Here is a 27,778-nt window from a genome sequence, read left to right as displayed (position 1 = left end):
TGGGTCCAGAATCCCAGACTAAATTTCCCAACCCTGCGGTGTCTCCAAACCCTTTATCGCATCATAAAGGTGCCCATATATGGCTGCATGCCATGGTCGAACGCCCAAACACCAACACTCCCCCATCGGCCTCTCCTACTACACTTCACCCCCTTTCTCGCTCCTCTCTCTCTATTCTATTACCGGCCTTGCATGCTTTCCTCCCGACCCTCTCCACCTTCGCTGATCTCGTCCTGCCTCCCTCTCTTCTCCTCCCTTGCTTGAATGGAATCTGGCCTTGGAATGACGGCGCTGGTCTTCGCTTCCCCTCCTCTCAATTCCTTCTCCATTTCTTGATCTTTTCTGTCTCTTGTCGGCGGGTTGCCTGAGCTTTTGACTTGGCTTCTTCTCTCTCTGGTGTTGGAGACTTGGAGTCGGTTCTCATGGGACCCGTAAGAGGGTTCAAGAAGAGGAAGAGGGCCGAAAAGAAGGCCGCCGAGAGGTATGCGTCCGCCGCCGAGCGGATGGATTCGGGGCAGGAGCCTGGAGATTGGTGGGATGGTTTCTCCGGAAGGATTGCAGGTTGTGTTTTTTTTTTTCTATCTGTCCGCCTTTACTTCACTATTTATTTGGTGTTCTTGCGTTTTTCTGCTGTTGTTTTTTTTTTTTTTGCTTGCTGCTCTTGAAATCGAGGGGGTTGACTGCTTGAATAGTTTTGTTTCATCTCCGAGACGGGATTTCTTCTTCTTCTTCTTTTTGTGTGTGTTTGTGTGTGCTTTAGATTCTTCATGTTTTTGTAACGGGGTTTCTGTGAATGCATTGGTGCGGGTATGTTTCAAAATTCCATGTTGTGTACCGATTGTCATCCCTGCAATCGGGATTAGTCGATACAATTTGGAGATATAATACATCTCTTGTCCAGAGAAATCCTGTTTTATTAAATTGGAACAAGAACAAGCCATGGCACTGTGCCGTCAGGAAGGACAAGTGGATCGGATCACTTACAACTTGGCATCTTGATGACAAATGTCACCGAAGAATCCTGCCTTTATTGTTGATATTGATGGGCCTCTTAGAGGATTAAATTTTGGTGTGGTTACTGGAGGGACCCATTTACAGTATGAATTTCATGGTCAAATATTGGCTTGGTAACATAATGTAATTGCAGATGCTTTGCATTTGTTTAGATCACTGGTGTCAAGATCATGCCTTTCTAGGTTTTCCATCGTATGTGTTTGCGGGATGGGAGCTAACTAGGGTATGAATTTCTTGCTCAAATTTCGGCTTTGTCACATAAGGAACATGTCGATTCTCTGCATTTGTTTAGTTTTTGTGGTATCAAGATTATGGCCTCGTAGCTTTTTTGTTGTACGCTATTGCAGGTTGGGAGCTAATTGGGGTATGAAATTCTTGCTCGCATTGGCTTTGCCTTATAATGCAGATGCTGATACTCTCTGTGTGTTTAGATCAGCAGGAATCATGAATATGCTCTTCTAGGTTTTCCATTATATGTGATTGTGGGTTGCGAACTAGTCAGGTTATAAGTTTCTTGCCTTTATCATATAATGCAGATTACACTATGTTTGTTTAGACTGGTGGGCATTTTGATATTCCATAATTTCCATATGGGACTGAGGGACCATATATTCCTAAAACAGGTTATTTTGACTATACTGATGAGAACATTTCAATTAGGACTGGAACAATTGTAAGATGCCACTGAGACTATTAAAGAAATATTGTGAGGTAACTTTTAGACCAAATTTTATTACAACTCACATCGCTTGAAGTTCAGTGGTACCATGGACATAAGTGTTTTTGAGAACCGAGAGGAGGTATTTTAGGTGGATATGTGGTAAAACTATGTAAATTTATGAAGCTTGCAAAAAGCGGTATAAGGGTGAGAAGTAAGGGAGAATTATATGAGATCATTGAACCATGTACATGGTAGGCAAAAGACGACTCAAATGAAGATTAAGCATCAAATATAGGTTCAATGGGTTTTAGGAAAGGGAGGCGGGGGGTGCGGATGCAAACACTTGCCCTTTGGAAGTTCTCTTTGTAGGACAGGAGCCAATAGTCCAGTAGAATCATAGAGTCATTTTCTAATAGACAGGATGAGGCTTATTACTTGTGTTACATAAGTGTCGATTTCCATACCGTGCTTATAGGCTACAATGATGATTTTTCTAGCGGGTGGATTTGTGGTGGTGGAGGGGTGTATACTACCGGTCTATCCTTGTTCTATCATTTTCAAAACAAACTAAAGCAAAAGATATCTATAGATTAGTGGGTGATAAAGAATGAGGAAAATGAATGTCCATAGAGTTTGTTAGATTTGCGTTCATGTTTGACCATGATGGATTTCAGATACTGGGATATTTGTTTATTTAGTAGACTAATGGGAGGCACGGATGCATTATATACAAAGTCTTCTTTGATATGGAACTTTTGACTTGCATACATTGTGGTTGTCATATGAAATAGCTGTGGATTAAAAAAGCAGCTCAAAGTTCTTTCTAAGGTTGCGGTAAACAGACAATTGGGCACAATTTTCTGGGATGTTTAAACACCTTCAAAAGTATGCCATCTTGATTGATTTTGAAGATATCTTTTACTCAAGTTGCAGACATCAAACATAAAATTTGTGGAACCTCATTCAGTTTCTGCTATTTTCAGGTGAGCTAAACATTTTTTGTTCACCTTCTCCACCTCAGTTACATTGTATTGTTTGTAACAACATTCTGTATATGACAACTTTGTTTCTATCAAGGTTACATCCATCACCAATACATGCCTTCTCATATCCATTCTGACAAATTCTCCACCATTTATTTGCTTGCCAACATTGAGATGTTGTACGGATGGTTAAAATATTGATTTTTCATGATTTTCAAGTCCTCTATCTTTTCTGTTCATTTCAGTCTCGTAATATGACTTTTCAAAGGACTTTCTTCAGTAAAACATAACCACATAGTGTTACTTTGAGTGGCACTATCAAGTTCTGCTCTGATATGAGCAGACATTGTCCCAATAAGTGTCAAAACTGTCTTCAGTAAATTTCAACTTTCTGGACATTTTCAAGTCAGCTTTTCTTGTTTTCTCTATCTTGTCTGTTATACCATCTTCTAGATGTCTGCCAGTAATTTGCTGTATGGTAGTATTTGTAAGAATGCTCTCAGTTCCTGGTATTCTTATACCTTATGTTTAATGTTCTCTGTCGTTACATCAAAAAGAAGAAGAAGCTCTCTCCTGTAATCTTTTAATACTCTAATTGTTGAGCGGGGATCATGTCTATATTTTCTCAAATCAGGACAAGAGAAAAATTATGCTTATTATCAGGTAGTTTTTTTTTTTTTTTGCTTACTTCATTCTACATAGTATTACACTTTGCCATCTATTTACATTTTTCTCCCCGGCCATGTTATTTTTTTTTAAAGTTCTGCATCTTGTTAAGATAACTTATTTTACAATCCTTACTATCGATCAGTCTCTGTTTTTGTGGATATCTAGTATCATATTATAATTAGTTTCATGGTTTTGATTCTACTGCTGTTTCTTGGATATGCTGCTGCTGGAATTCATGTTCAATATTCTGCTCTAATTATAGTAATGCCAGTGGCCTACTTTGGACCCCTTGAGGCTTGAAGCTTCTTGGTTTTGAGCTTAGCGGTAAGCATCTTGTCTATATCATGCTAGATCTTCTGCCTTCATGCATCTTGCTTCTGGACCTATAGATCTTGAGTGCCTATAGAACAATGAAAGCTAGCATTCTTAGGTCATTCTTTCCATGTTCTGATTGTCAATGATCATACGCTAGATGCTAAGAAAAGCATCATTCTCAAATACCATGTGCTATTTTACATATTTAAGCAATTTATTTAATCAAGATGTTCATTAGATGTTCTCTATTATACAAATGGCTGCAGTGAGTGGCAGAGTGTATAAATTGTAAGCCATCATTTCCAGCACAAATAGCTGCACTCCTTGTATGCTTTTGGTTATTTGAGTCCTACAGTGTCTATCAAGTGACTGCTACAATCTAAGGACTAAGTGTGTCAAATTCCAACTAAAATCTTAATCCAAACTTGAGTCAAACGAATGCATAATGGTAGATCTTGATTGTACATGTTCACAGTCCTACGTTAAAAGTGGCATTTTGCACTCTATACAATTTAGATTTGATTTGAGGAAAGCTAAACATCAATATGTATGTGACGAGCAATGATGATTTATGATATAAATATGCAATCCAAAGGATTTTTATGCCCTGCTGCCTGCAGTCTGTTGGTCATCAATTCACCTCGTAAACCTTGACCTTTGATAAACACAATAAAACTGCTTCTGTCAGACATCACGGAATTTTCTATCATTTAAATTATCTTGATGATCACATAAAGTAATACCTGCAAAGAAATCTTTGATGCATGTCCATAAGAATGCTGCCGGTCTCAGTATGTAGTTTTGATATTTCACAACGGATCTCTTTCTCTCTTATGTATATTTTACTAGTCTGCATCTTAGTTGTCAAAATGCTAGAAGCATAAATGAAGGATGTGATCTCTCAGAATAATTATGCATCAATTCAATGATGAAAGACTTGTTTGGAAATGAATGGTTGGAAAGCCTTCATGCTGATGAGTGAAGGGCTGAGCTAGTCTTCAACTTCAAAAAGTTTTTATTTGCTACATTCAGTTAATCTTTTAACTACATCATCAGGGAAAGAGATCAATATTGCATTTCAGAGTGAATTTTGTTTTCCTGATTTGCTTCAATTCTCATTCTCACTTTCTCCTTATGATGAAACTTCAGTTTGAAAACGAGAGTGAAAATTAAAATTGAAACTAATCAGGAAAACAATATTCACATTGAAGTGGTAAAGGTGGTATAATATGACAGGTCACGGGACTGCCTCATGATATCACCTTATAATATCCTTTCTGTTTTTGGATATTACCAGGGTATACTCCCCAACTTTTTCTACGTTATACCAACCCCACCCTGAGGGGCTGGCTCCAACCAGAATCAAACCCATGCTGTCTGGCTCAAGTGGCAAGGTGTAAATATCACCTTATAATATCGTACTTACCTATAGTTCATTTCATTGGCAAACCTTGGCCCATGGTGCTTCTCATTGCACATAGAATTCAAAGATCCACATTTTCAACTTTTTAGTTGATTTGTCTTTGCATGGCAGTCGTGTGTCTTTCTGGTGACAGTAATATTCTTCGCTTCAAGTAAGACAGGATATTGAGTTTTCTTAAAATTGCTTTGTTCATGATTGTGTTTATGTTTTTCATGCCTCCTCAGGATCCCTTTCTTTGTCAAAGGAGCTGAACGAATTTGAGTCCATCTTCAAGGTCTCAAGAAAAACCTTCAACTACATATGCTCGTTGGTGAGGGAAGATCTATTGGCCAAAACTACATTCTTTACTTGCACTGATAACAAGGTTCTCTCTGTAGAAGACCAAGTAGCTGTTGCCTTGAGAAGGTTATGCTCTGGTGACTCACTATCATCTGTAGGCTTGTCGTTTGGAATGAACCAATCAACTGTTGCCCAAGTGACCTGGCGGTTTGTGGAGGCTATGGAAGAGAGAGGTATCCATCACCTCAGGTGGCCCAATTCTGAAGAAATGGAGACGATAAAGTCCAAATTTGCAAAGATCCAGGGCCTTCTGAACTGTTGTGGCGCCATAGACACCACCCACATCATGATGTGCCAGCCTTCAGCAGACCCTTCAAACAAGGTATGGGTTGATCATCAGAAGAACCATAGCATGGTCTTGCAGGCTATTGTGGACCCTGATATGAGGTTCCGAGACATTGTCACTGGCTGGCCAGGGAGCATTAATGACTTCCTAGTGCTTCAGAACTCAGATTTCTTCAAACTGTGTGAGAAAGGTTTGAGGCTTAATGGGAAGAAGCTAGAGCTCCCAGAAGGGTCAGAAGTGGGAGAGTATATAATTGGAGATGCGGGGTTTCCTCTTCTTCCTTGGCTTGTCACTCCCTACCAAGGAAAGGATCTTCCAGACTCGAAAACTGAGTTTAACAGGAAGCTCTCAGCAACTGGAATGGTGGCACAAAGGGCACTGGCGAGGCTGAAGGATACTTGGAAAATCATTCAGGGGGCGATGTGGAGACCTGATAAGCATCGGCTGCCTAGAATAATTCTTGTTTGCTGCTTGCTGCACAATATTGTCATCGACTTAGAAGATGCAGTGTGGGATGAGATGCCATCATGCCATCAGCATGATCCAAGTTACAAGCAACAATTTTGCAATTTTGCTGACCAGAGTGGATTAATTCTGAGAGATAAGCTGTCCCAGTTTTTATCAGGAAGACTACCACTATAAAAAGAGCACCCAATTTGTATTTCTTTTGTTTCTGTCCCGCTTCTTTCATTTGTACTGTTGCTTATCAGGAAGATTACCACCATAAAAAGAGCGTCTTTCAGGCGTACTGATGCTTATTTAGAAACTTGCTTCTCAATATACTCCATTATGCTTGGTTGGTGTTTTTTTTTTCTTTTTCCTTTTCCTGTCTTTTCAATCCTCGCAGCTGCTTGATGGTCCTTGCCAAGTTGGTAATTCTTTTTCACTTGTTGAACAAGAACATGAAAGCCAAGTTCTTTTCTGGTCTCTGGATCATGCATCCCTTTCTAAGAAGAATTGTTAGCAATCATATTGACCACTCTATAATCCAGGCAAGTAGAATTTTTAATGTATTTAATCTCATTTATATTTTCCAGTCCTAAATAATCGCTGATCAAGTAGCTATCACTGCTTCGGTAGAATGACTTTCTAATTTAGTGTTCTCAAGCCAATCATCCAAAAAGAAAAAACATCAGCAATTGTTTAATTAGACAGATACTGTTGACATTTGGATAGCAAGTTAGAGATAGTCGGGAGAACGTCACTCTGCTGTATTTTACAATTCGTTGAATTGGGACACCTATGCATGCATTAGTTTTGATGCGTAATTTTCTTTCCTTTGGTTAGTTTAGTGCTTGACATTTATGCAATTGCAAGTTTCAGTGCAAAAGAAATGACATTTGACTGCGGACATTCATCAAAAGAAATGTTAGGTTACCTAAATTTTCATCAATTTTTTTTCATTTTGATGCATGGCATTTTTTTTTTAAAGTCAGATATATTATAATTTTTTAGTATTAATATATTTAAAAAAGTTTTAAAAAAAATAAATGCGGAGGAAACTTGCAGTTCTCAGAAATTTAGTTAGCTGTACTGTTTGCTACACCGTAAGCATGAGTAATCTGAAAGCATGTATGCATGGCTTTTGCTTCAAAATGCTATATTTCAGAGGCTAGAGCAGCTGGTGGAGGGCGAACAGGAAACAGCGTTTACCATCCCGCCTCCGGACAATCCCTTATAAAGGCTTCGTTCGGGCAGGTCTGATCCCCGTGCGCGATAGTCGATGGATAGTAGCGTAAAGGGCTCCGGCCGATTAAAACCGCTCGCCATTTATAGGATTTATTTAAAAAGCATTGCCGCTGCTAGGGTTCTTGCCGTCGTCGTCGCCTAATTCTTACTCGTCCTGCGTCCAATATAGGCCTTGATTTGGGACTTTGCTGCGATGGAGGCGTCGAAGATTTTGAAGGAGAAGAAGTTCTGGATCGCTTCCTTCCTTGTTGTGTGGGCGGCCGCTCTACAGGTTGTTCTCCTCCATTTTGCCCCTAAATTCTTCCATATCTCTCATCCCTTTTAATGATCCGATCCGTTGCTGAACCGAACGATACGCGCCACAAATTTATGCAGGCACATATGATGTGGATGCAGAAGCAAGACGCTTTCAAGCAGAAGTTTGGGGAATTGAGCCAAGAAAAGGATGGAGACGATTGAATTACCGATCGACCTTATCAGGTTCCTCCGAAGCCGAATCATAGACGATACCTTTAAAGACGTGAACCCCGTCTCTTTTATAGATTATTCTCTTTCACATTCTTGTCTTTTGGGATTATGTGGTCTAATGATCATTTGAAGTATAGAACATCAAGAAAAGAGAATATGAACACCATCTGCGGAGTTCGTGGATTAGGTATGTCTTTTATTTTTTTGGGTAATAATGGAGGAAGTATTTGTTGCGTTGTTTAATCTTGTCTTATTGGAATGGAGGCGGTCTGTGTGGTGAGATATATTGCCCGCAAACGATGATGTTAATTGGAGTTTCTTATGCTTTGCATACTTGTCTATTTGTAGCCGGTCGGTAGCTCTAAATTGACTGATTCTAGGGTGCAAAGGGATGCTTAGAATATTATATATGATATGATGTTAGCTCCTGTATGATTTCAGTCCTCTATGTGTCCTTTCTTCTGCGTTTTAACTGTTTGTTTGTCTTCAAATTGTTAGATTTGCTGATTATAAAAGATGTAATCTGTTTCTTTTTTTTTAAAAAAAAAAAATATTCTGATAGGTCAGTTTTTGGAAATTATATGATAGTTGGAAAATATGCCATGCCTATGCATTCATAGGTGCCATGTGGTTGTCAATGGGGGTTCGCCATGTTGAATTGTAGAAACTGATGTTGGATCCTAAACCTGGTGTAAGTATCCTTTTTCTTCCCGGTTGGTTTAGGAAAATCCTAGCATTTGAGAAGCTTTTTGTGGGTTGGTGGCAAGAGGATGAGAACTTATACAAGAGGGATGACATGCCAGAGAATTTTCAAAATTTTTAGCCTTCTGGAATTCATAGGTTTTTTTTCCTTACCTCCTTGGTACAAGGGCAGCCCTCTGTATTAGTGTTTGAGTATTCTTACCAACTTTTATGTTATCAATATCATGTAACATACATCTAGATAAACACACACAGTACATGACGTGTTGTTTTCATGTCCCTGTTAAGAAAGTCATGCTCACTGTTTCGTAAACCATTTCAAGACATGTAAGACAACCTGTATGGCTTGAATGTTTCAGTTTTAGGGCTTGTTCTGGCTGGCCATCAATCTGATGTGTCAGTTAATATTTCCTGAAACCAATGTATGTGGCCAATTGCAGCTAAAATGTTTAATATTCTGCTATTTTGCTTTTAGATATAATCAGCCGGTTTAATCCAAAAGATCCAATTTCATTTAAAAGAGGCTGAAATGTGGCATTACTTGTTTTAATTCTTCATTGCCACTTGAATTGTAAAAAACCATTTGAAAAATTTAGTTCATGTAAAGCTTAATGCTTTGATCACCTTACAATGCTTCACACACACGATTAAGGGAATTGCACATGTTAGAACTTGCAGGCATAAGTTGATCAATGAAGTTTCACAGCAATCTTATTTCCTGCAAAATTGCTTCTGTTTTTACTTCGGTGGACCTACAGAGTTATTAATAGGAAGTTATTGAGACATTGGATATGGAATTTTGTGAAGTTATTCTGTAGTATATGATCAAATTTCAATCTCCATTTTTTAAGGCTCAGCATGTAAGGTTTTAGCTAAGCTGTCTACGCAGGACAATACTAGAACTCTTCCAGGAGTTATGAGGCCTACTAGTGTACATGTGGATCAAAACCGTATGAAAGGATAGATTCACTGTAAAATTTTTGTAGCACACCCATCCTTTCCTCTTGTGATCAGAAAATCAAGTATGGATGAGGTCAAGCAGAGGTTCAATTTCTAGCCTATTGTTGGTCTCATTACCGCTGCTTTGACATTGCAACTAACAGTGTAGCCAACTTTTGCCTTTTTTCTCCAATTGACATCCCGGTCCCTAGTCACTGGGAAAGGCTTGGTGGCTGCTGTTCTCATCATTGTCATCATAATTTAATGACATATTGAACAACATCTGTTCAATTTTGTTCGTCGTTTTCTGTTTCATTGTGGGGACTGTATAACTCCAGTTTCCTATTCTCAATTAATCAAGCAGATTCAGTTTTAAGAAAAATAAATTTTTTTGCTCCCAGGAGATAGGAAAAGAAAATTTTAAGAAAAACTTGGTAGAGTAGAACATGGTATAGCATGATATTTTAATCTTGGACAACCAGAGGGTTCTCTTGATGTGTAATATAAGCTCATTGTTAACTTTTGAACATAAAGGTTTTTTTTTGGGGGGGTGTTTTTCTTTTCTTTTTCTTTTTTTCTGGGGTGCACAATTTTGGTTCATTAGTTTATGAATGATTTTATGCACCTAAACTTAGGTTTTTAGGACCTTTCAGGCAGAAAGGGAGAAAAAATATCAAAACTTTTACCCCAGTTTTTGACTGGCGAATTAATAGTTTAATTATGTCTTCTGTCTGTTTTGAGATGGCTTATAGATAGGATAATCCTAGTGGTCTTTATCTCATGAGTTTGGTAGTTTTGGTAGATGGGTTGTTGTTGCATGAGTTTGGTTATTTAGTTTGGTGTTGTCCCTTTTCAGTTCACGGTCCTTCTATCTCAGCCACATGCACTCCATGTTGATTTTTCCACATCATTTTGGCTTGTAATTGGGCTCTGTGTTATAAGACCAGTGACAATAAATATTTGTGAAAGACTGTGGGTGGATTTACAAATCTGTTTCTGCTCTGCCTATGCAAGGCCAACCTTTCTAGCTTAACGGTGCGATTAGGAGCGCGCAGAGGGGGGTTGGAGTAGGGGTGGAGCTGATGGTCGCCATGCGATTCAGATGGGGGCTGCTGACTTGGTCATTTTAGGAGGGAATGATGAGTGGCCTTTCCTGCATATGCGGTACAAAGTTGAGAAAGGGTGTGTTATGACGTACGTGCAGTTAATGGAGATTGTGCTCAGGAGTCAGGCCGCACCCTTGCCAAGGACTTCAGGACAATGCATAAAGAAGATATCAATTGTCTTTTCCTTTAAAGAAGATATCAATTGTCTTTTCCTTTAAAGAAGATATCATTAGAAATAGTATCAAGCTATTTCTAATGATGTAGAAAGCTTTCAGTGGAGTCCAGTATGATGTTTTGAGGACAAATTTGAAGATCTCACATTACGGGTGGGGGCCACTATTTGGTTCTCTATAATTTTGCAGAATCTTGTCATTTGGAGTTGCTTCGTTGATAAGTAGGAGCTGCCTCGCAATGGTTGGGTTCGGTAGATGTCTACGTGTGTATCGGGGGGGCTATTCCAGTTTTCAGGTAATAATATCTCTACTGGGAGGCATTGGCTTCTACAGGTCTTACATGTTTCATTTGGAATCTGCTGAAGTGATTTTACCTGATGATACAATTTTCATGACAGATCTAGTTGCCTATTTGCTTGATGCCTATCAGGCCCTGAGATATATCTACTGGAGATCTCAAGCACTATACTGCGTAACTCACCATTTAGATCAAGACTTTGCTGTTGGTCTAAAGCAAAATGAGAGGAATATTTCATTTTTAACTTTATAGAGCGACTGAGCTATGCATCACCATGCAAATGTCAGTTTCCAGTCTGACTGCTGTTAGCTGCCATTCTCAGGCCATGACATGCCACCAACTTAGAGAAATTGTGGCTTACTCTTATAATGATTGTAGGACCTTTGAAAGAAATGAAACAAGGGTTCTGTCCTTTCAACCATGATCATAAAAAAACTTGATCCTTGCAAAAACTAGCAAAATTGCTTGCTGTCATTTGATGTTCAGAAATAAGTTTTTAACGGCCTTGGGCAAATTTAACACTTAACAAATGATGAATCTTAGTTCTCCTGCCACTTGTAAGTCCAAACTAAATTGCAATAACGTTGTCTCAGAAAAAATTGAAAAGAACCAGATATGCAGTCCGCATGACTGCTTCCCACTCATAATATTGAGTTATAAATTGTATTCCAGGTTACAACAAAAAAAAATTAAGCCTGACTGGCTTTAAACAATAAATTTACCACCACTGGAAAGAAAAGGAAAATAAGGAAAAGGGCAAAACACGAGCGCATCATTTAAGAAGAGATCTTGCTAAATGTTCACGAGCTGTGGCTAAAGCTTGAGATATAGTCTGCAGATAAAAGATCCAAGCCATACTTCAGAAAGATAAAAACGCAAGCACCTAACCAACTTACATTAAAAAAGAAAACTTGGGCATAAAATAATATTGCAGGCACCTGCTCAGACAAGGATCCATCTCCCTCCAGACCATGGGTTGCAACTTTTCCAGCAATAACACTAGCATCTGTTTCAAGAACTATCCTGCAAGGCATAAGGAAAATCTTTAGCATCACATCTCTTAATCCAAATCAAGAATACAGCTGGAGAACAAAATCAACAAGTATGCCAACATCTATTAAATGTTCAGTAATCGATAAAAGAAATTATCTAAGCACTCATTCATAAACCCAAATTGTGCAATTTTTCCTACAATTTTCAATATCCAGGAGTATGTTCCTTCTAGCTTCACTGCTATAATTCTACATCAACATTGTGAAGGCAGACCCGCCATTTCCCACAATATGCAGTGCAATCACGACCGGACGCTCTTATTAGTCTTCAGAAGCAAGTATTTTCCAGCTTTATTTCCTTTAAAAAAAGGTTTATTTCCAGCTTTAAGAATATTTTGTAGATGTTCCAAAAGCTAAAAGTTCCATAATATTCTCTTACTTTCATCAATAAGTTTAACCTAGCCAACTTACATTGGTTTACACGTACATACTGAAATTCCTACTTGCCCAACAAGAAATGCTAAGAGAACACCAGAAAAAATAATAAGCAATGGGCCCTAAGGCTTAGCTCGGAAATGATTGCAAAAAGGGAGCATGTCTGTACCCTCCATCAACAATTTCATCAAGGCAAAGAAGGATCAAATCCAGGTTTTCAAGTGCTGTCTGCTTATCTACCTCGTTCCTGGAACAATAGAGGATTCAAATGAAAATGAGACCGCAACTTCATGCACCTAAAAATCATGACAAACAGGAGGAATGCTAGTAAGAAACTGGCAAGACCTGAGAAGAAGGCCCACTGCATCAAAGAATCCCTGAAGCACCGTGGCTACAATGAGTTCATTCTCATCATCTCCAGCAGTAACAAAAAAATGCAGGTCCTGAACAAACTTGTACACAACGATGTTACTGTCAAACATTGTTATCTCCGCTGCAAATGATAAGACTATTGTTCATCAGCAGCACATAGAAGTTCCATAGCTCTTTGACATAGATGACAGAAAACAGTAAGATGATTAAATCTCACCTCAGAGTTAATGAAGATGGATGGTGTGAAACTGAAATATAACACAAGAAAGAAGATAATTTATTTGGTCCAGCACTGCACCTACAACAATGGGGCAAAATCTCCCGTCTACCAGATCAGGGAGAAAGAATGTGCTACAACACCAATCAGTGTACTCACTAAAATCAAGCGATTGTCCTTTAAATTTTTCACTCAAAAAAAAAAACTCATGCATCCACCTTTCTGCCACCCTGCTGCTTGCTTTAGATAGAAATCAACATCTCTCGCTGATAAGGATGGGATATTGTTGTTGTTGTTGTTTGGTTTTTTTGTTTTTTGGGTGGGTTGGGGAGGCCAGTGATGTGCGTGTGAGAGAAAGGTATGGTTGTTGCAGGCATACTGCACTTCCCAACTGCCTCAAGGGTGAAGGCAAGCAGATTCTGAAACATTGAAAAATAAAAATGCATCCACTGATACATGAGATTCCTTACAAACACCAGTGCTTTGAAAATTGTCCTATTTCCCAACCAAACAGAGATGGGAGAGAGTAGATGGTGAGGCATTAAAATGCACGCAAATATTCGCGAGGTAGCTTGCAACAAACACATAATGTACCATGAGGGCTTGAAATAATTTGAAAGATATGCGAAAAGGACAAATGCACTAAGGATATGGCATAAATCTGAGGCAGCATGAACTTCTGCCCTTTATAATCTATACCATATCCACCACATCTAGCTAAAACTGAGAAGCATGACCATAAGGTATTAATTATCAAAGGAATCTACTTTTTAAACATGTTCTTTAAGAGAAGTTTCATGCTATTTGTTTCAATAATATGTCGAGATGCTGACATAGTTGACTCCTTTTCCAGTTAATAGCATACCTTATGGATATATTCGAACCTTTTTTATCGTGTCATGGACAATAGACATCAATTATGATAGAATATTCACTTCTACAATGGCTTGCCTATCCCTAGCCCAAAAATTCCATTTTAAGTTAAGATTGCATACACAAATTTCATGTCCTAAAATGGGCTAGAAAATAGTATAGCAAACAAGATTAAAGAAAAATCACAATGCAAGGTTTTTAAGAGTACCATATTTTGTGGTAAAAAAAAATCATTAAATGTTTCAAGCAAGCAATCATACAACCTTTCAATTACAAGATAATGCACAAATCAGACATACTAGCACACAAGCACAGACATGTAAACTGTACAGATACGTGTAAGTAGATATATATGTATTTCCATATGCATATGTAGACATGCCACAAGGAAAAAAAAATAATGAGTAAAAACTAAATATGAAATTGCATTAAAGTCACCTTCAGCTCGAGCATTTGTCTTCAGTGTCTTAATAAATACAGATCTCTCAAATGCCAATTTTGCAGCAACTGTTGGCCAGTCATCTGTATAATATTTTACAGCTACTCGTTTCCCCTCAGAGTCAAGAAGAAGAATGTTTTTGATCGAAGGACAAGACTCCTGCAAACATACAAATAATTTGTAAATTAAATATTCATCAAACAAAACAAGGAAATTGCTGAAATTTTATAATTGTGGACAAATCTTGGCTCTATCCTCAATTACGACCATAACTGTTCAAAATTTTCTGCTATTTTGATCTCCCTTAGATGAAAGGACATTTATTTATTTGAGTAGATTTGCGAACCATCTTTTCTTGTTGTTCCCTAAATGGGGCCATAATACGAAGCACAGAGGGATTATTTTAGGAGGAAAAAAGAAAGGTGCATCTGAAATACAAATAAAGATGTTTATGGATGATGAAGGATGCGAATGAACAATTAATGGAGAAATAATAAGTTCTTAGGGGACCCCTTGAGAATTAAGCTTTAAGATCTTAAATTTCAGCACTTATTATAGATGCAAGGGAGGGTGATAGCAGATGGCTTGGCGACACAGTTCATGTCTACACAATCGTAAGCCTTGATAAGGAGGGTCAGCTTAAAACTTAAGTATCAAAAAAGATGAAAATGGAGACCAAAGAAACTTTATTTGAAGCTGCAAGAAGATATTTGCTGATGCTTTTAAATATACAGGAAGTCGTTGAACCATCTGATTAGGTCATCTGCTACTGTTTAGAAAAAAAATGCAATGCACAGTACAAGTTGTCATTGTAGTCCTATGAGGTTTATCATACAATTATATGCTGTCATATGGGTAACCCAAGGGCCTTGATGGAGGAAAGGGCAAAGAATGGCTTCAAATATTCATTCTTCTAGTTTCATGCAGGAACTTTGCTCGCACTACATATATAAGTTCCAACATACAATCATGTAAGTAAATCCGTTAGGTTCATATTAAGGATGAATGCTGGTTATACACACACAAACACACTGACGGGTCTTATTTTATCTGCTTGGGTTGGTTTAATAGATCCTGCTTTGCAATCAACTTCAAGTTGAAGTCCAAAAGTCCCTTCCAAAGATCTCGCTGCTGCCATGCTGCCTCCATCACACCCAAAATGTAAAAGCTACAAAAACAGCTCAACATCGTAGAGAATATGTATCCCATAGATCATCCAAAAAATTTGGACATTACTTGATTGTCCAAATCTTAAAAGTGTGTTCTATTGATTCAATATCGATGAATCAATAGAACTGTAATTTGAAATTAAAAGACCATGTGATGATTCCTATTTACATCGCTTTAACTAAGGCCTCTTTGGAGACAAAAAAGTTGTAACTTTGCAAAATACAAGAAAATCTTGAACTGCTCTTCTCCATGCAACCTCCATCTTTTAATTTCGAATTCAATTGTATTTTGAATTTCAAATATTATCACGATACGTATAACCAACAAAATATTATGGAAATCTATAACCGCATTGAAATATTATGGAAATTATGGAACGACAACATTGAGATTTAAAGATGATTGGAATATTATGATATGTATAACCAGAAAAGACAGCATTGCAATATTATGGAATCTATAACTATAGCAAAATTATTTGGAATTCAAATTATCACGATATGAATGCATTAACAATAGGCAAAAACAAATAAGCAACAAAAGTACATATTTTGAATTTATTGATGCTATAGCAACCTGTGAGCTACCTTGCAAATGGACAGAATTGTACTACTTGCCTGAAGTAACTGATGTTGGGAAATTGATGTTTCAGATTTGTTAAATCAGCTAATGAATTATCATTAAAGTAATTATACAAGATATTTTCTTGAAGTAACATCCAACAATGAGAAGATTATGTTCCTACAGGCACCAATTAAGTGGTCGCATCCAGCAGTACTTTAGTTGCACACTTCCCCATGAATGCACTGTTGGAGTGTCACACAAATTCCTAAACAAGTGAGATTTGGTTAGTTTCTCAATATCCGGTCCTTGTAACACTAGCATCTATTTCTTCTTGATCATTCTTGTTCGTTTTGATGTATATCTACGAATCAACCAGCCTAATTAGAGTTTCCAGCTCCTCCAAGTACTGAGCTTCATCACCATCAAAAAGATCTTGAGGAACGAGTGCACTAACGACTCATCACGTAATCATTCCAAGCCATCAAAGATCTCAGGGTTTACACGTTATTTTAATTCCAAGAACGAGAGGAATTATGCCAAGAATGATCAAATATGGTATTCCTATCATGGTTTACTTAATAAATTTGAAGATCCATATAGATAAGAATGCTAAAAACTGTAGATCTTATAAAACCCCAAGTTCTTGATCTTGTTCCATTGCATCTTCCAATGACCAGCCTACTCAGATCTTCCAGATATTCCGAGTAGTGATCTTTTACCATCCCCCTAAAAACAACTTATTTCGTCCAGAAACATTAAATATCGTAGGGTTTATACGCTAGTTTGATACCGAGAACGAGAGAAAGAAATCCAGCCAAGAATGCCCAGATCTGGAAATCCTCCCTTGATTTGCTAATAATGTTAAAGATCCCTACAGAAAATAATGTAGAAATCTATAAATCTTATAAAACCCTAAATTCATCGAATTCAAGATCACGATACATAAACCGGAGGAGAGAAAAAAAAAACCCTACGTATGAGATCCGGATGAGATCAAAGAACAAAAAGGAAAAGTTCGAATAATGAGTTACCATATCTATAAGATCGAAGCGGGGAGAGCGACCGGATTCGACCAAGGACCAGAGAGCGAGAACTCTCGAGAACACTCCAATACACCAGAACTAGCAGAGCAGAGCATGGAAGCTACCCTTTTTTCCGACGAAAGAGCATGGAAGCCGTCGAGGGAAGCTAAAGGGAGGTTCAGTGTGTACATATATATGAACACATACGTATATAAGGTGGATATCGACAGCTGGATGGTGGAGTTCCGTCGAAATGTTCAACGTGAACCCACGATTGACGGAGGGCTGCGGTCCCACCGCCGGGGGTCCGCTTGAAAAGATCAAACGGACCACGCGTTTCCTAAATGGGCTTTGTTAGTGGGCGACATTTAGGTCGATTCTCGGCCTTCCTAAAGCCGGATTCTGGACTGAATCCCTCGACCCGGACCTGGGCTCATATGGATCAGGCTTCACGCGGTTCAGATTGCATATCAGTTATCAATCATATTATATATATAATGGAACCATCAATCATTTTTTTAAAATAAATATTGAAAAAAAATGTAATGTTAAATATTATATAGGAGTTTCTGCATGTACATCTTTATAAGTTCAGCATCTAACAATATTAAAAGGTTAGAAATTCAGAAAAAGTTGAGGAAAAAAATAAAGTATTTTATTTTTTAAAAAAAAATATGTTCATTGAATTAGTAAATTTTCAATTATCACATGAACCCTAGCCCTCCTTCCATAGAAAATATACATGGAAAGATAGAGAGGCTAGAGAAGGTTTTATCCTTAGAGATTACTGTGGAACAATTTTGTTAGCTGGCTGTACCTATGGATATGGGTGATGAGAACAAGAGCATATACTTGTGGAGAGTCTGAAAGTGACGATGAGGGAAACTAGCTGGAGAATATAGAATTGAATTATAAGAATCATTTAAAAATATTTGTGAAATTTAGAGGACTAAAAATATAATTTATCCTAGATATTACTACTACTACTACTACTACTACTACATAATAGGAGGTGTCGTATTGTGAAATAGCTGGGTTTATTACCCTAAGATAATACTATCTAACAATGTTGTATATAGTGTGCTTTCTTACTAAACATCTAAAATTTTCTGCCCTTGCTGTTTGTTTGGTAAGTAATTAAATTTTCCATCTTAATAAAAGTACAAGCTGCTTGACTGACTTTAATTAGAGGGTAATCTTGAGAGGCCAATAGGCTTTACATGTTAAGTCCGGGCTTGATATAATTTATAGTGGAATTAGAAAGCGGGGTGTTGATTGGGCCCAGTTGTAGGGCGTGCAAAGTGGCCCAGTTTGGGCCGATAAGCTTCATGCTTTGCATTACCCTTTATCTGAAATATATTTACTTATTCTGTGGCTGATAACTGATTCCAAAACATTGGACTCCTCTGTTTACCAAAAACATTTGACTCGTCAGCATGGTAGCAGTGGGGATGCAAGGTTTTCAGGTGATTGGTCAAGTTAGTCCTCAATATTGGTGGTATTGGATTCAGCCAACCACCACTAAGCTGCAGACTGAAGACTAAAATGCTAGAAGCCAAACAAACAGAGAATGGCTTGGACTGGTGTGGCCATTTTCAGCTAATGGAGGCTTCCTTTTAGAAGAGATCCAATGAAAAACGGAGTACTAGAGAGAGGTAGCTGAAGGAAAGTTATATAAGGTTGGGATGAGACAAGCTCTCGGCTCTATAGAAGCGACAAATTCTAGAAATTAGTCAATAACTTCGACCATGTCTAAATCCAGTCACTGAATTTTAACTTTTGATGATATCAAAGTGCCATGCTTGTCTGAAGGGTTGAAATTGCAGGACATGCTACAACTTAGATAAGTGAATCAACAAATTGGGATTATCAATTGGGTTTTAGTAGGACTCAATTAATATTTTTCATGAAAATCATTGAACAAATAATAAGTTCCTCCAAAAAAATAAAGAAAATACGGATCAAATTATTTTAAAATGACCATACTACCGAACCTTGATTCAATGGCAGAGCCCTTGTCACTTGTGGCAGGATGGGATTTGATTAGTAACTACACCGGTCCTCGCTTCTATTCTAGTATAGATATAATTTCCGGTTCTACAAGTAGTGGCTTCGTTTGTTAGAGAGCCTGGGCTCCGGCCTACGTAGAGGTACGGCGGGTCCAAGGTAGAAGGTGGAGAATAGCCATGCAAGTTTTGAAAAGAAATTCCAAGGCCACGTTTTTGAAGACAAAGTCGTAGCTTAAGGTAGAAGGTGGAAAATGGCCTTGCCAATTTGGGGAGAAAAACTCGAAGACTACATTTTTCAAGACAATTGTCTCATGATTTGCAAAATGTCATATTCCCTCGTTCCAATTGTGCGACCACTTAAACTAGATCTGTTCGGAGGTCAGATGGTCAAAGATTTTGGATGGGCCGACTAAGTCTGGATTTTAAGCTCGATTGGCCGAACTGAAAATGACACATGAGCATGCTTGTTAATTAGGCCAGACTCGGGATTAGGTTTTGAAGCCCGCCCGAGCTTGACCTAATTCGGTTCTTAGATAATAGATTAAATAGATAACCTAGGGTTAAATAATAGATTAAAAGATTAAATAATATATTAGATAATATATTAAGTCATAGATTAAATAGATTAAATGTATAGGTAACCTTCTGTCCTCCTCCCCTCTTTTCTTCTCTCTTTCCTTCTATATTCCATTTTTTTTAAAAATAAAAAAAAATTAAGAAAGCTTAAGGTTTGGTCCGAAGCTCCAACTCCAAGGCACCAGGCTGAGGCTTGGAAAATAAGCTCGAAGACCAGGCCGGGCTGGGCCGTTCAAATTGAGGCTAAATTTTAGTTACATCTTGTGTTGAGGCTAAATAAAAAGGTCTGACCTAAAGCTAGATCTGTGTTTCTTCTCAAAAAAAATCTCTTCCTTTTATATTTAAGTAAGTGGAGAGATAAAACTTAGTTCTCAATTTTTTCAAAAAAACTCCGGGAAGAAATGTCCCCAGTTTCCAATCTCTCAACTCACTCTCCATTGGAGCGTTTCTTTAGAAAAATCTTTTTTTCTCTCTCCTTTTCATGCATTTTGCTCGTTTCTACTAATCCACCACCATGGTTGGTCTTTTCCACTGATCAAGTCCAAAACATTCTGAACGGATGGCCATCCGTGGAAACAAGAAGCCGTGATCTTAGTGGTTAAGCACGTAAGCCCATACGGGAAGACCCACGCTTGCTTGCACTACATTTAATCAACTACTGAAAGAATAAACTAACGCACAACAAACCATGCACGCCTGATCCATGATACCCCTGCTTACCTCAGTTAACAACCATATAAAGCAAAATTAATCAGGTCCATCCAATCAAATGAAGTTCCCTCGGTGGACGAAACATAGTGCCAGTTGAAGACCTTTTGGCCCGGCAAATCAGTGGTCGATCGCAAGTAGTGAATTATGAGGCTTAACTTGCAAGCAATGACCACTGTCGATGTCAACTGTGGCCATTCAATGGATTAAACGATCATAAGTTACAAGAGCTTTCTTTTTTTTTAATACCCACGTAGGGATTGATATATATGATATTCTGAAGCAAGTTGACGTAATTTTATAGGTGAAGTTGTGATCAAGATTTACGTCACTGCCGATGCTAGTTACTTGCTCTCTGTGCTACTTCTGTCGAGATCAAGGAAGCTCATCTGATTTGATCTAGTGTTAATCACATCTCTAGAATAGTGTAAATATAGAGTTTGCGGGTTGGTGAAGCCTCTGCAAAGTACTGAAGCCCGGCCCCCCCACCAACTTCCATTTGACGAAGTGCACCTAACTTTGTTAATTTCATCTGACTCCATAGTCCAACGTAGCCACCTCAAAGCCATGACGTTGGTGACCAACCATTTGGAATTAAATAAATGCAGGAACAGTCACGGAGGCTTCCAAAGTCGTAATATAGGAGTATGGTATTTATCCGGTCCACAATTCTATACATCTTGATGAACGGTTACCCATGGGGCATAGCTAATTTAAATTAAACTAAAAAGTCTGGTAAACAATTTTTTTTGTCATGCGGTTTGATTATCGAGTTGAAGTCAGCAGTGAAATTTCATGCGTACATGACACAGGCTTCTTGCAGCATTTTCCTCATGTAAATATTAGTGTTTTTACTGACTTTGCTGCTCTACTTTCTTTATCAGAAGAGAGAATTGTCAACAAAGCTCGCATATGCCATGTGGTGTTATGGGAGGATTCCTTGCAATTCTAATAATAAGTGATATATATATATATATATATATATAGACCTAGTTGACACGGTCAATATATCTATCTTTCTTCCAGAAGGCGTTACAAGGAATGATAACCAGAATTTCAAAGTCAGATCTTTCGCTTATAAGGGGTAATACCACCAGGATTATCACATAATGCCAGCTTTAAATTCCTGTCACTTCATTTCTTTCCGATATGTACTTTTTTTTAATCTTGTACCTGTATTTTTCCATACAATTCATCGCGGCCATCTTTCCCTGTTCTATTAATTTTTATTTTTACTTTCATGTACTTTAGAATAATAATAAATCTTAATTTGTTCCCTTTGTTTCATGGCATGAGATCTTCTGCATGCAGTTATTCTCAACCATTAAGTGCTTCGATCTCCCATAACATAAACCTTCTGCATTTGAACATGTCTCGATCGGGTGCCTGCAGCTTTCATAAGTTGGTGAAGTTAAATATAGTGGGATAAAAAGTCTACGAATTCTCGTAGTTCAACCTGTGCTTATCTGTCTATTTAAAGACAGATTTCTCAGACGTGCAGGTCTCTTCTTTCCCGTGTCCATAAAAGTAAAGGAAAAGAAGGGTCGCACTCCTGGGTCATCATTGTTCATCAGAAACCGTTCATCACGGAAACGTGTTCGTGAGTTAGAAGATTAGGTGGTCCGCGTTCTACGGGGCTAGCTTTTTGCACTGCCGAAGTGGAACCGGCATTTGTTTGCAGAAGTGAGGTTAACTTTCCTCTAATTGCTAATTCTTTTGTCTACCTTAGGAGTAGGTAGCTCTTATTTACAACCATATTTCAGTATGATATACAACACATGGCAGAGATAAAGAAGACCGAGCCGTCTATTTTCAAGATGTATGATGTGATGACTATCCATAATAGTACCATATTCTGCATTATAAAAGTTGCACCATAGAAGATTCCATTAATTCATGCTCTCATGCGTCCCAACTGACCTCAGATTAACCCTACCACTCGGCTTTAGAGAATTTCAAGAACAAAAGGATGGCCTCTCGCACGAAAGATTTAACTTTTGTGCCACCGCCTTTCTATCGACTCTGTTGGTTGCACTCATTCTAAAGTAGTGTTGTATAAAAAAAAAAAAAAACCCGATACCATATTATGCACCCTAAATAAAAATAAATAAATAACATAAAATGAATATGCTTTAGTATAATTATGTGTCAGTTAAAAGTATTTTACGCTGTCATCATTTGCTTGTTACCATCATCAATCGTAAGGACTTACGTGTAATAATATATATATTATTTGTGGATATTATTGACAACTTTTCGTTTCAAAAGGAATAATCCGATCAAAAGATTCTTCAACTCCAACCCCGTTTTTCCCGTGAATCGGGGAGGAAAGTTCGCATATGATACTATGAACTCCTTCGCGGAGGTGCATCCACTATTACTGGTCTAAAGCAGCAGCCATTCGAGTGTGAAATGAGGAGCACGAGGAGCAATATAACGCAGATCCTGTTCACATCTTAATCCGAGGCCATGCAAATCCTGTTCCCATTTTGCTCCTTCCTGCGTCCCTTCGACCGGTAGTGATGTAAGACATCCTCGACGCCACACGTTCCTGACTCGTTCTCCTTCGCTTTTAAAATTCTCGCAAGATCAAACAGGAGAATGGAGACCGCTCTGCATGGTTCTGGAAGAAAAACGACTCGAAACTTTCAAACAGCAACCCCTCCCCCGCCACCAGCGACTCGTTCGTGCATCCTGTCGTCACCACCATCTCACCCTTACGTATCAGCCAAAAAAAACCAGGTGTCTTGTTTCAGCAAGGCAACTTTCCGGACATCTAACTTTTGGTGCTAACAAAAGCCGCACTATAAGAAAAAGGATCCTATAAATAATGGACATTCGTGCCTTGCATCTTCCATTCTTTCCAAAGGGAGAGAGTTGGCTTTGGTTCGTTCGTTATTAAGAGATGAAGAGATTAAGAGAAGAAGGTGACCGGGTAGAGAGCATCAACATGGCTAGAGTCCTCATATTTCTCTCTCGGGGTGAGGAAGAGGCCCGGGACTCGCCGGGGCGGGTGTTCGAGTGCAAGACGTGCAACCGCCAGTTCCCGTCGTTCCAAGCGCTCGGCGGCCACCGGGCGAGCCACAGCAAGCCGAGGCTGGTGGGCGACGGCCAGGGCCAGGGCCAGAGCGCGCTGGGGAAGCCCAAGGTGCACGCGTGCTCCATCTGCGGGCTGGAGTTCCCGATTGGCCAGGCCCTAGGGGGTCACATGAGGCGCCACAGAGCGGCGACCGAGAGTTTTGGGCACGGGCTCGTGGAGAAGAAGCCTGATGGGAAGAGGGCATTGTGGCTGGACCTGAACCTGCCGCCGTCCGAGGTGCTGGGCGACGTGGAGTCCAGGAAAGTAGGGCTTAGTTTCGAGTTTGTAGAGAAGAGTCCCATGGTGGTGGACTGCTTCCATTAATCGAACATGACCTTTTGGATCATTGTTTAGTTCTTTCTTGCCTTTTTTTCCTTTTTTTTTTTTTGTCTTAGTGTACATGGTCCTTTTGGGATATAAGATAGTAAGATACTTCAATATTTTGTTTTTGTTCTCTCTCACTTTCTTTTCTTTTTGGCTGTGGATAGGGCTAGCAGCTGTTGTTTAGAATCGCATAGCTGGATTTATGACTGACACCAGGAGACATGCATACATACTTCTCCATCACGTCCAGAACTGAAATTTTGGCTAATTTAGTTGGGTTTTATTATGTCAAAGTTTTATTACGATTGCACCTTAATTTGAATTTCTTATATTTATAATAATATCAGTCCAGGCGGAAAGTTTATGATCGGTGGATAGACGCATAGGTTGAACTCAAATTCCATCAAGGCATTTTAAGATTTTAAATTATTGCATTTCCCTTAAAAAAAATTTAAATTACTGAATGGAAACACCTTGTTGGGTGTGCAGAAGTGGTCACGAGCTGGGGATGTGGTGTGTAGTGTTAAATTCGAACCAAAAGCTTAAACTTTTCAGTAAGATTTTAACATGCTATCAGAACCCATGATCTTTCATTCTTTTTCAATCTGCTACCCCTCTTTAGATTCCATCTTTTTCCAGCCTTACATTGAGACAGTGGTATAATCCTACATCGGATAGGAGAAGCTTATAAAATCATGAACTATAAATTTATTAATTTAAGCTATTAGGATCAATTAGGAAGTCAACATGCAGAAATTGAAAAGCTTCTTGTTAGAGATGATCTTTTGTGAGTTTTAAGAAGAAAAAAGTAATTATTATGTTTAAAGATTTTGTATGGGTTTTAAGAAGAATATATACCTCCATGTATATAATTGCATCGGTTATCATTAGCTATTATAAAAAAAATAATTAGTAACAGTAATTAAATGATAATGCAATCAGGTTATGGGGTTCTTACTCTTGCTGCTGAAGGTTCTGAAATATGGGTTATGCTTCTTGGGCGCCTGTTTACTTTAAGTATTGGTATTACGGTCCCTGCATCAAGTGCTTTGTTACTACCTAGATACTATGATCTGATCTCTACATCTGTAATAGCTCTCTATTTAAACTCAATTGGACAATGGCTGCTCTCTCTTGGATTGAGTTTCTTTATGGACTTCTGGAAATGCTGTTTAGTTGCTAAGGAGCTTAGTATATATGCATGGTTAATTACATCAGCAGGTTTCAAGCCCATGAACACGAGCATCATCAGCTATGTGGCAGTGCCTTTCATTCCCAACATAAGATATGGTCTTCGGTGCTTCTTAGTCATTTTTCCATATGATGAGCATAATGATGTTGCATTCCTGTAAGGGGTGCAGCTCGTTGTATGCTTCTTTAGCAGGATAGTCATGTGGCCTTATATATTGTGGGGCTTACTGGTTTGTCTATACAGGGGATGCTTCGATATATGCTCAAACCTCATCAGCTGGTTCCATTGCTCCCTGAGTTTGTTTGATGTATTTATTATATACTGGATCTTATTGTGGCTGGCTACATAAGCATGTCTTCCATCTTCAGAACTCCTGGGGACTCCTTTGCAATTGCATCCATCGGTGGACGGCTACTTTTGAGGAGTTTCAGCATCCCAACCTTCATGTTTTTACTATTAGCTGCGCGGATTTTTGATTTTGTTGTTTACTTGATTTGGATTGCGACTCTGTTGGGGTTTTTTAATTTTGTGCTGGGATGTATGGCTATTAGTCTTTGTGATGTGACTTTATGCTTTGTTTCTTCCGTCTCAATCTAGCGTTCAGCTCCTCTTCTTACCAAAAACAAAAAAAACTGGTTCGTGTGGAGCAAGAAGCTTGACATGGCTTCCTACTAATGGCCCAAACTATCGTGATTGCTCCGAAAATGGTGAATACTTTACTAACAGCAATAACCGCCTCCCGTGGGGAATAATACAGAGCTAGAAATTAAGTGGATATTTCATATAAACACTTTTGTTTCTTAGAGGGCTCTTGGCGCTTGCTAACGCTGACAAAATGAGGCCCAACAATCACAGCCCACCGGTAAACCCGGTCCGAGCAGGCTGATCCTGGGAGAAATCGCGATCCTCCGTGGCCCAGAGTCGTGGAGCCACGAGAAGTTATATCCTACGCTCGGTGTACCGGCTCAGCAGTAGACCAGGTTAATAATAACCCGCCACCTAATAATAAATTTCCGCCAGAATAATTTCTTCTTCCGGAGTCTCAACGCCCGTTCCGCTTCCGTCATTTCTCCGCGGGAAGACACTAAACAAAAAAAAAGGTCTCTCCGTTTTTAACCCATCTGCAGCTAGATAAGGGAGGGAGGGCATGGCGAAGGCGGTCCGGCCTGGCCGCAAACGCGCCCGCTCCACCCGCAATGCCCTTTCCCGCCCTATATCCCGCTTCGCCCGCCCCCAGGCCTTCCCCTGCTCCCCCGACGCCGAAGCCGTCGCCGCCCGCACCGTCCGCAACGTCGCCTACTTCCGCCTCCGCTACGCACTCGTCCTCTGGGTGCTCCTCCTCGCCACCCTGGCTCCCGCCCGTTACGCCTCCATGCTCTTCCTTATGGCTTCCGTCGCCTCATGCCAGGGGAGAGGAACAAAAACATCCGTTCGAGAGGGATTGCTCAGATGACGAACACATGTCACAGCAACCAACAAAAACGCCTTGTGGATGGCCTCGACGATGCCGGCACTGGACTTTGGATCGTCGAGGCCGCTGAGGTTGATGACCGTGAAGGCAGAGGCCGAGGAGGGCGGGGCGACGGGCTCGGAGAGGGTGGGCGCGCTCAGGGAGGACGAAGGCAGGCGGTAGGGAGCGGAGGTCCGGAGTGGTCTCGAGGAGGTGCTTCACTCCCTCCCTTGTGGTCAATCGGGTGGCCATTGATGGCGGGGGCAGCCAAGACAGGGACGGTCGGAGGAGCCCTTAGTTTCTTGGCTGGCTGGGCTTCTGGAGAGGACTGGGTGGTGGAGACCGGAGGGGACGGGAGCGCAATTCATAAGCGCGGGAGAGGGACTCTGGATGTGCACGAATTCGTGCGTGTGGACGTGGCAGGATTCTATAGGTCCAGTCTACAATCGAAGTGGTAGACTGGCTCTAGTTTTCACGTGACCAGGTGACATTGCGAATAAAATGCTCAATAGATTCATTTTTCAACGTGACTAGGTGACAGTACGAATCAAATGCTCTACCCTTTCCACTAGATTTGTAGGTGCCCTGTAAGCTTGTTTTATTTCTTTTCCCTTCCCTGATTGATGTGAACACAGAGCTTAACCAATACTGCCAACCGTTCGTTTAATCAAGTGCTCAGCACCACAATAATACAACCACCCGTAATTTCAGCTGACCTGTTTGTTTAATCGAGACATCACCCTCTAAGAGTGCTTCCAACTTTTACTAGAAACTATGACCATACCTGTGAAACATCTGATATATACAGTGCCTTTAGCAATCAACCCACACAATTTTCTTTCGCAACTTGTCAGTTTATTTATTCAAGTTCAGATCAACCCGCTCCCAGTCTGCTCGTTTATATTAGTAGAATATCCAACGGCATCGGTAATTATGCCACTCAATGAGCTGATCAGAATCTTAGCCTACAATAATCACCTCATACCAGCAAAACTAATGTTAACTAATTGGCCTGCCATTGGTTGTAGCCACCCCATCGCAGATTTGTACAACCAGCGCACTTTCTTATTTAGTTTTTTTCCTGTGAAACAGTGTTTAAATCAATCTCGCTTTTCGTTCCCTTGGCTTTTGATTGGATTCTAATTGTGCTGTTGCACTCAACTAGCATCACTAGGAAAATGTTTTGAATTTCTAATTTATTTGTATGGTTTACAGCGTGTGCACTTTTATCAAATAACAGACATAAATGAGGGGCCATAAAAAAAATTAAGTCAGACTTCCTGCCTCCAAG

The 27,778-nt window shown here is 39.4% G+C and overlaps 4 protein-coding genes across 4 annotated transcripts; 3 read left to right on the top strand and 1 right to left on the bottom strand.

The window, feature by feature from the left end:
* Window positions 1-8,287, top strand: LOC103710740 (protein ALP1-like). Its single transcript, XM_008796622.4, has 3 exons — window positions 1-561; window positions 5,290-7,650; window positions 7,755-8,287. The coding sequence occupies exons 1-2, from the start codon at window positions 423-425 to the stop codon at window positions 6,330-6,332; spliced, it is 1,182 nt and encodes a 393-aa protein (XP_008794844.2). The 5' UTR covers window positions 1-422; the 3' UTR covers window positions 6,333-7,650; window positions 7,755-8,287.
* On the top strand, window positions 7,557-8,287 carry LOC103710750. Its single transcript, XM_008796633.3, has 2 exons — window positions 7,557-7,650; window positions 7,755-8,287. Exons 1-2 carry the CDS (start codon window positions 7,573-7,575, stop codon window positions 7,836-7,838), a joined length of 162 nt encoding a protein of 53 aa, XP_008794855.1. The 5' UTR covers window positions 7,557-7,572; the 3' UTR covers window positions 7,839-8,287.
* Window positions 8,288-11,623: 3,336 nt separating this feature from the next.
* On the bottom strand, window positions 11,624-17,341 carry LOC103710768 (coatomer subunit zeta-2-like). Its single transcript, XM_008796650.3, has 6 exons — window positions 17,159-17,341; window positions 14,393-14,552; window positions 12,838-12,985; window positions 12,662-12,739; window positions 12,004-12,088; window positions 11,624-11,897 (listed from the first exon to the last, which is right to left on the bottom strand). The coding sequence occupies exons 1-6, from the start codon at window positions 17,159-17,161 to the stop codon at window positions 11,838-11,840; spliced, it is 534 nt and encodes a 177-aa protein (XP_008794872.1). The 5' UTR covers window positions 17,162-17,341; the 3' UTR covers window positions 11,624-11,837.
* Window positions 17,342-23,226: 5,885 nt separating this feature from the next.
* Window positions 23,227-23,940, top strand: LOC103711316 (zinc finger protein ZAT12-like). The gene has a single exon (XM_008797418.4). It carries the CDS (start codon window positions 23,348-23,350, stop codon window positions 23,843-23,845), a length of 498 nt encoding a protein of 165 aa, XP_008795640.2. The 5' UTR covers window positions 23,227-23,347; the 3' UTR covers window positions 23,846-23,940.
* The last annotated feature ends 3,838 nt before the right edge of the window (window positions 23,941-27,778 follow it).

This window comes from Phoenix dactylifera, chromosome 3 (assembly GCF_009389715.1).
Source record: "Phoenix dactylifera cultivar Barhee BC4 chromosome 3, palm_55x_up_171113_PBpolish2nd_filt_p, whole genome shotgun sequence".
NCBI classification, from domain to species: domain Eukaryota; kingdom Viridiplantae; phylum Streptophyta; class Magnoliopsida; order Arecales; family Arecaceae; genus Phoenix; species Phoenix dactylifera.
The sequence above is the reverse complement of the archived record's forward strand: the minus strand, read 5'-3'. Positions and strand labels throughout refer to the sequence as shown.

What these genes read in the sequence shown, in the direction of transcription:
- LOC103710740 (XM_008796622.4), top strand. Translation starts at nt 423, where the DNA reads ATGGGACCCGTAAGAGGGTTCAAGAAGAGGAAGAGGGCCGAAAAGAAG. An exon ending in TTTCTCCGGAAGGATTGCAG is followed by an intron (nt 562 to 5,289) that starts GTTGTGTTTTTT and finishes ATGCCTCCTCAG; the next exon opens with GATCCCTTTCTTTGTCAAAG.
- LOC103710750 (XM_008796633.3), top strand. Translation starts at nt 7,573, where the DNA reads ATGGAGGCGTCGAAGATTTTGAAGGAGAAGAAGTTCTGGATCGCTTCC. An exon ending in TGTGGGCGGCCGCTCTACAG is followed by an intron (nt 7,651 to 7,754) that starts GTTGTTCTCCTC and finishes AAATTTATGCAG; the next exon opens with GCACATATGATGTGGATGCA.
- LOC103710768 (XM_008796650.3), bottom strand. An exon ending in GACAAATGCTCGAGCTGAAG is followed by an intron (nt 12,986 to 14,392) that starts GTGACTTTAATG and finishes TATCATTTGCAG; the next exon opens with CGGAGATAACAATGTTTGAC. An exon ending in GCAGTGGGCCTTCTTCTCAG is followed by an intron (nt 12,740 to 12,837) that starts GTCTTGCCAGTT and finishes CTATTGTTCCAG; the next exon opens with GAACGAGGTAGATAAGCAGA.
- LOC103711316 (XM_008797418.4), top strand. Translation starts at nt 23,348, where the DNA reads ATGAAGAGATTAAGAGAAGAAGGTGACCGGGTAGAGAGCATCAACATG.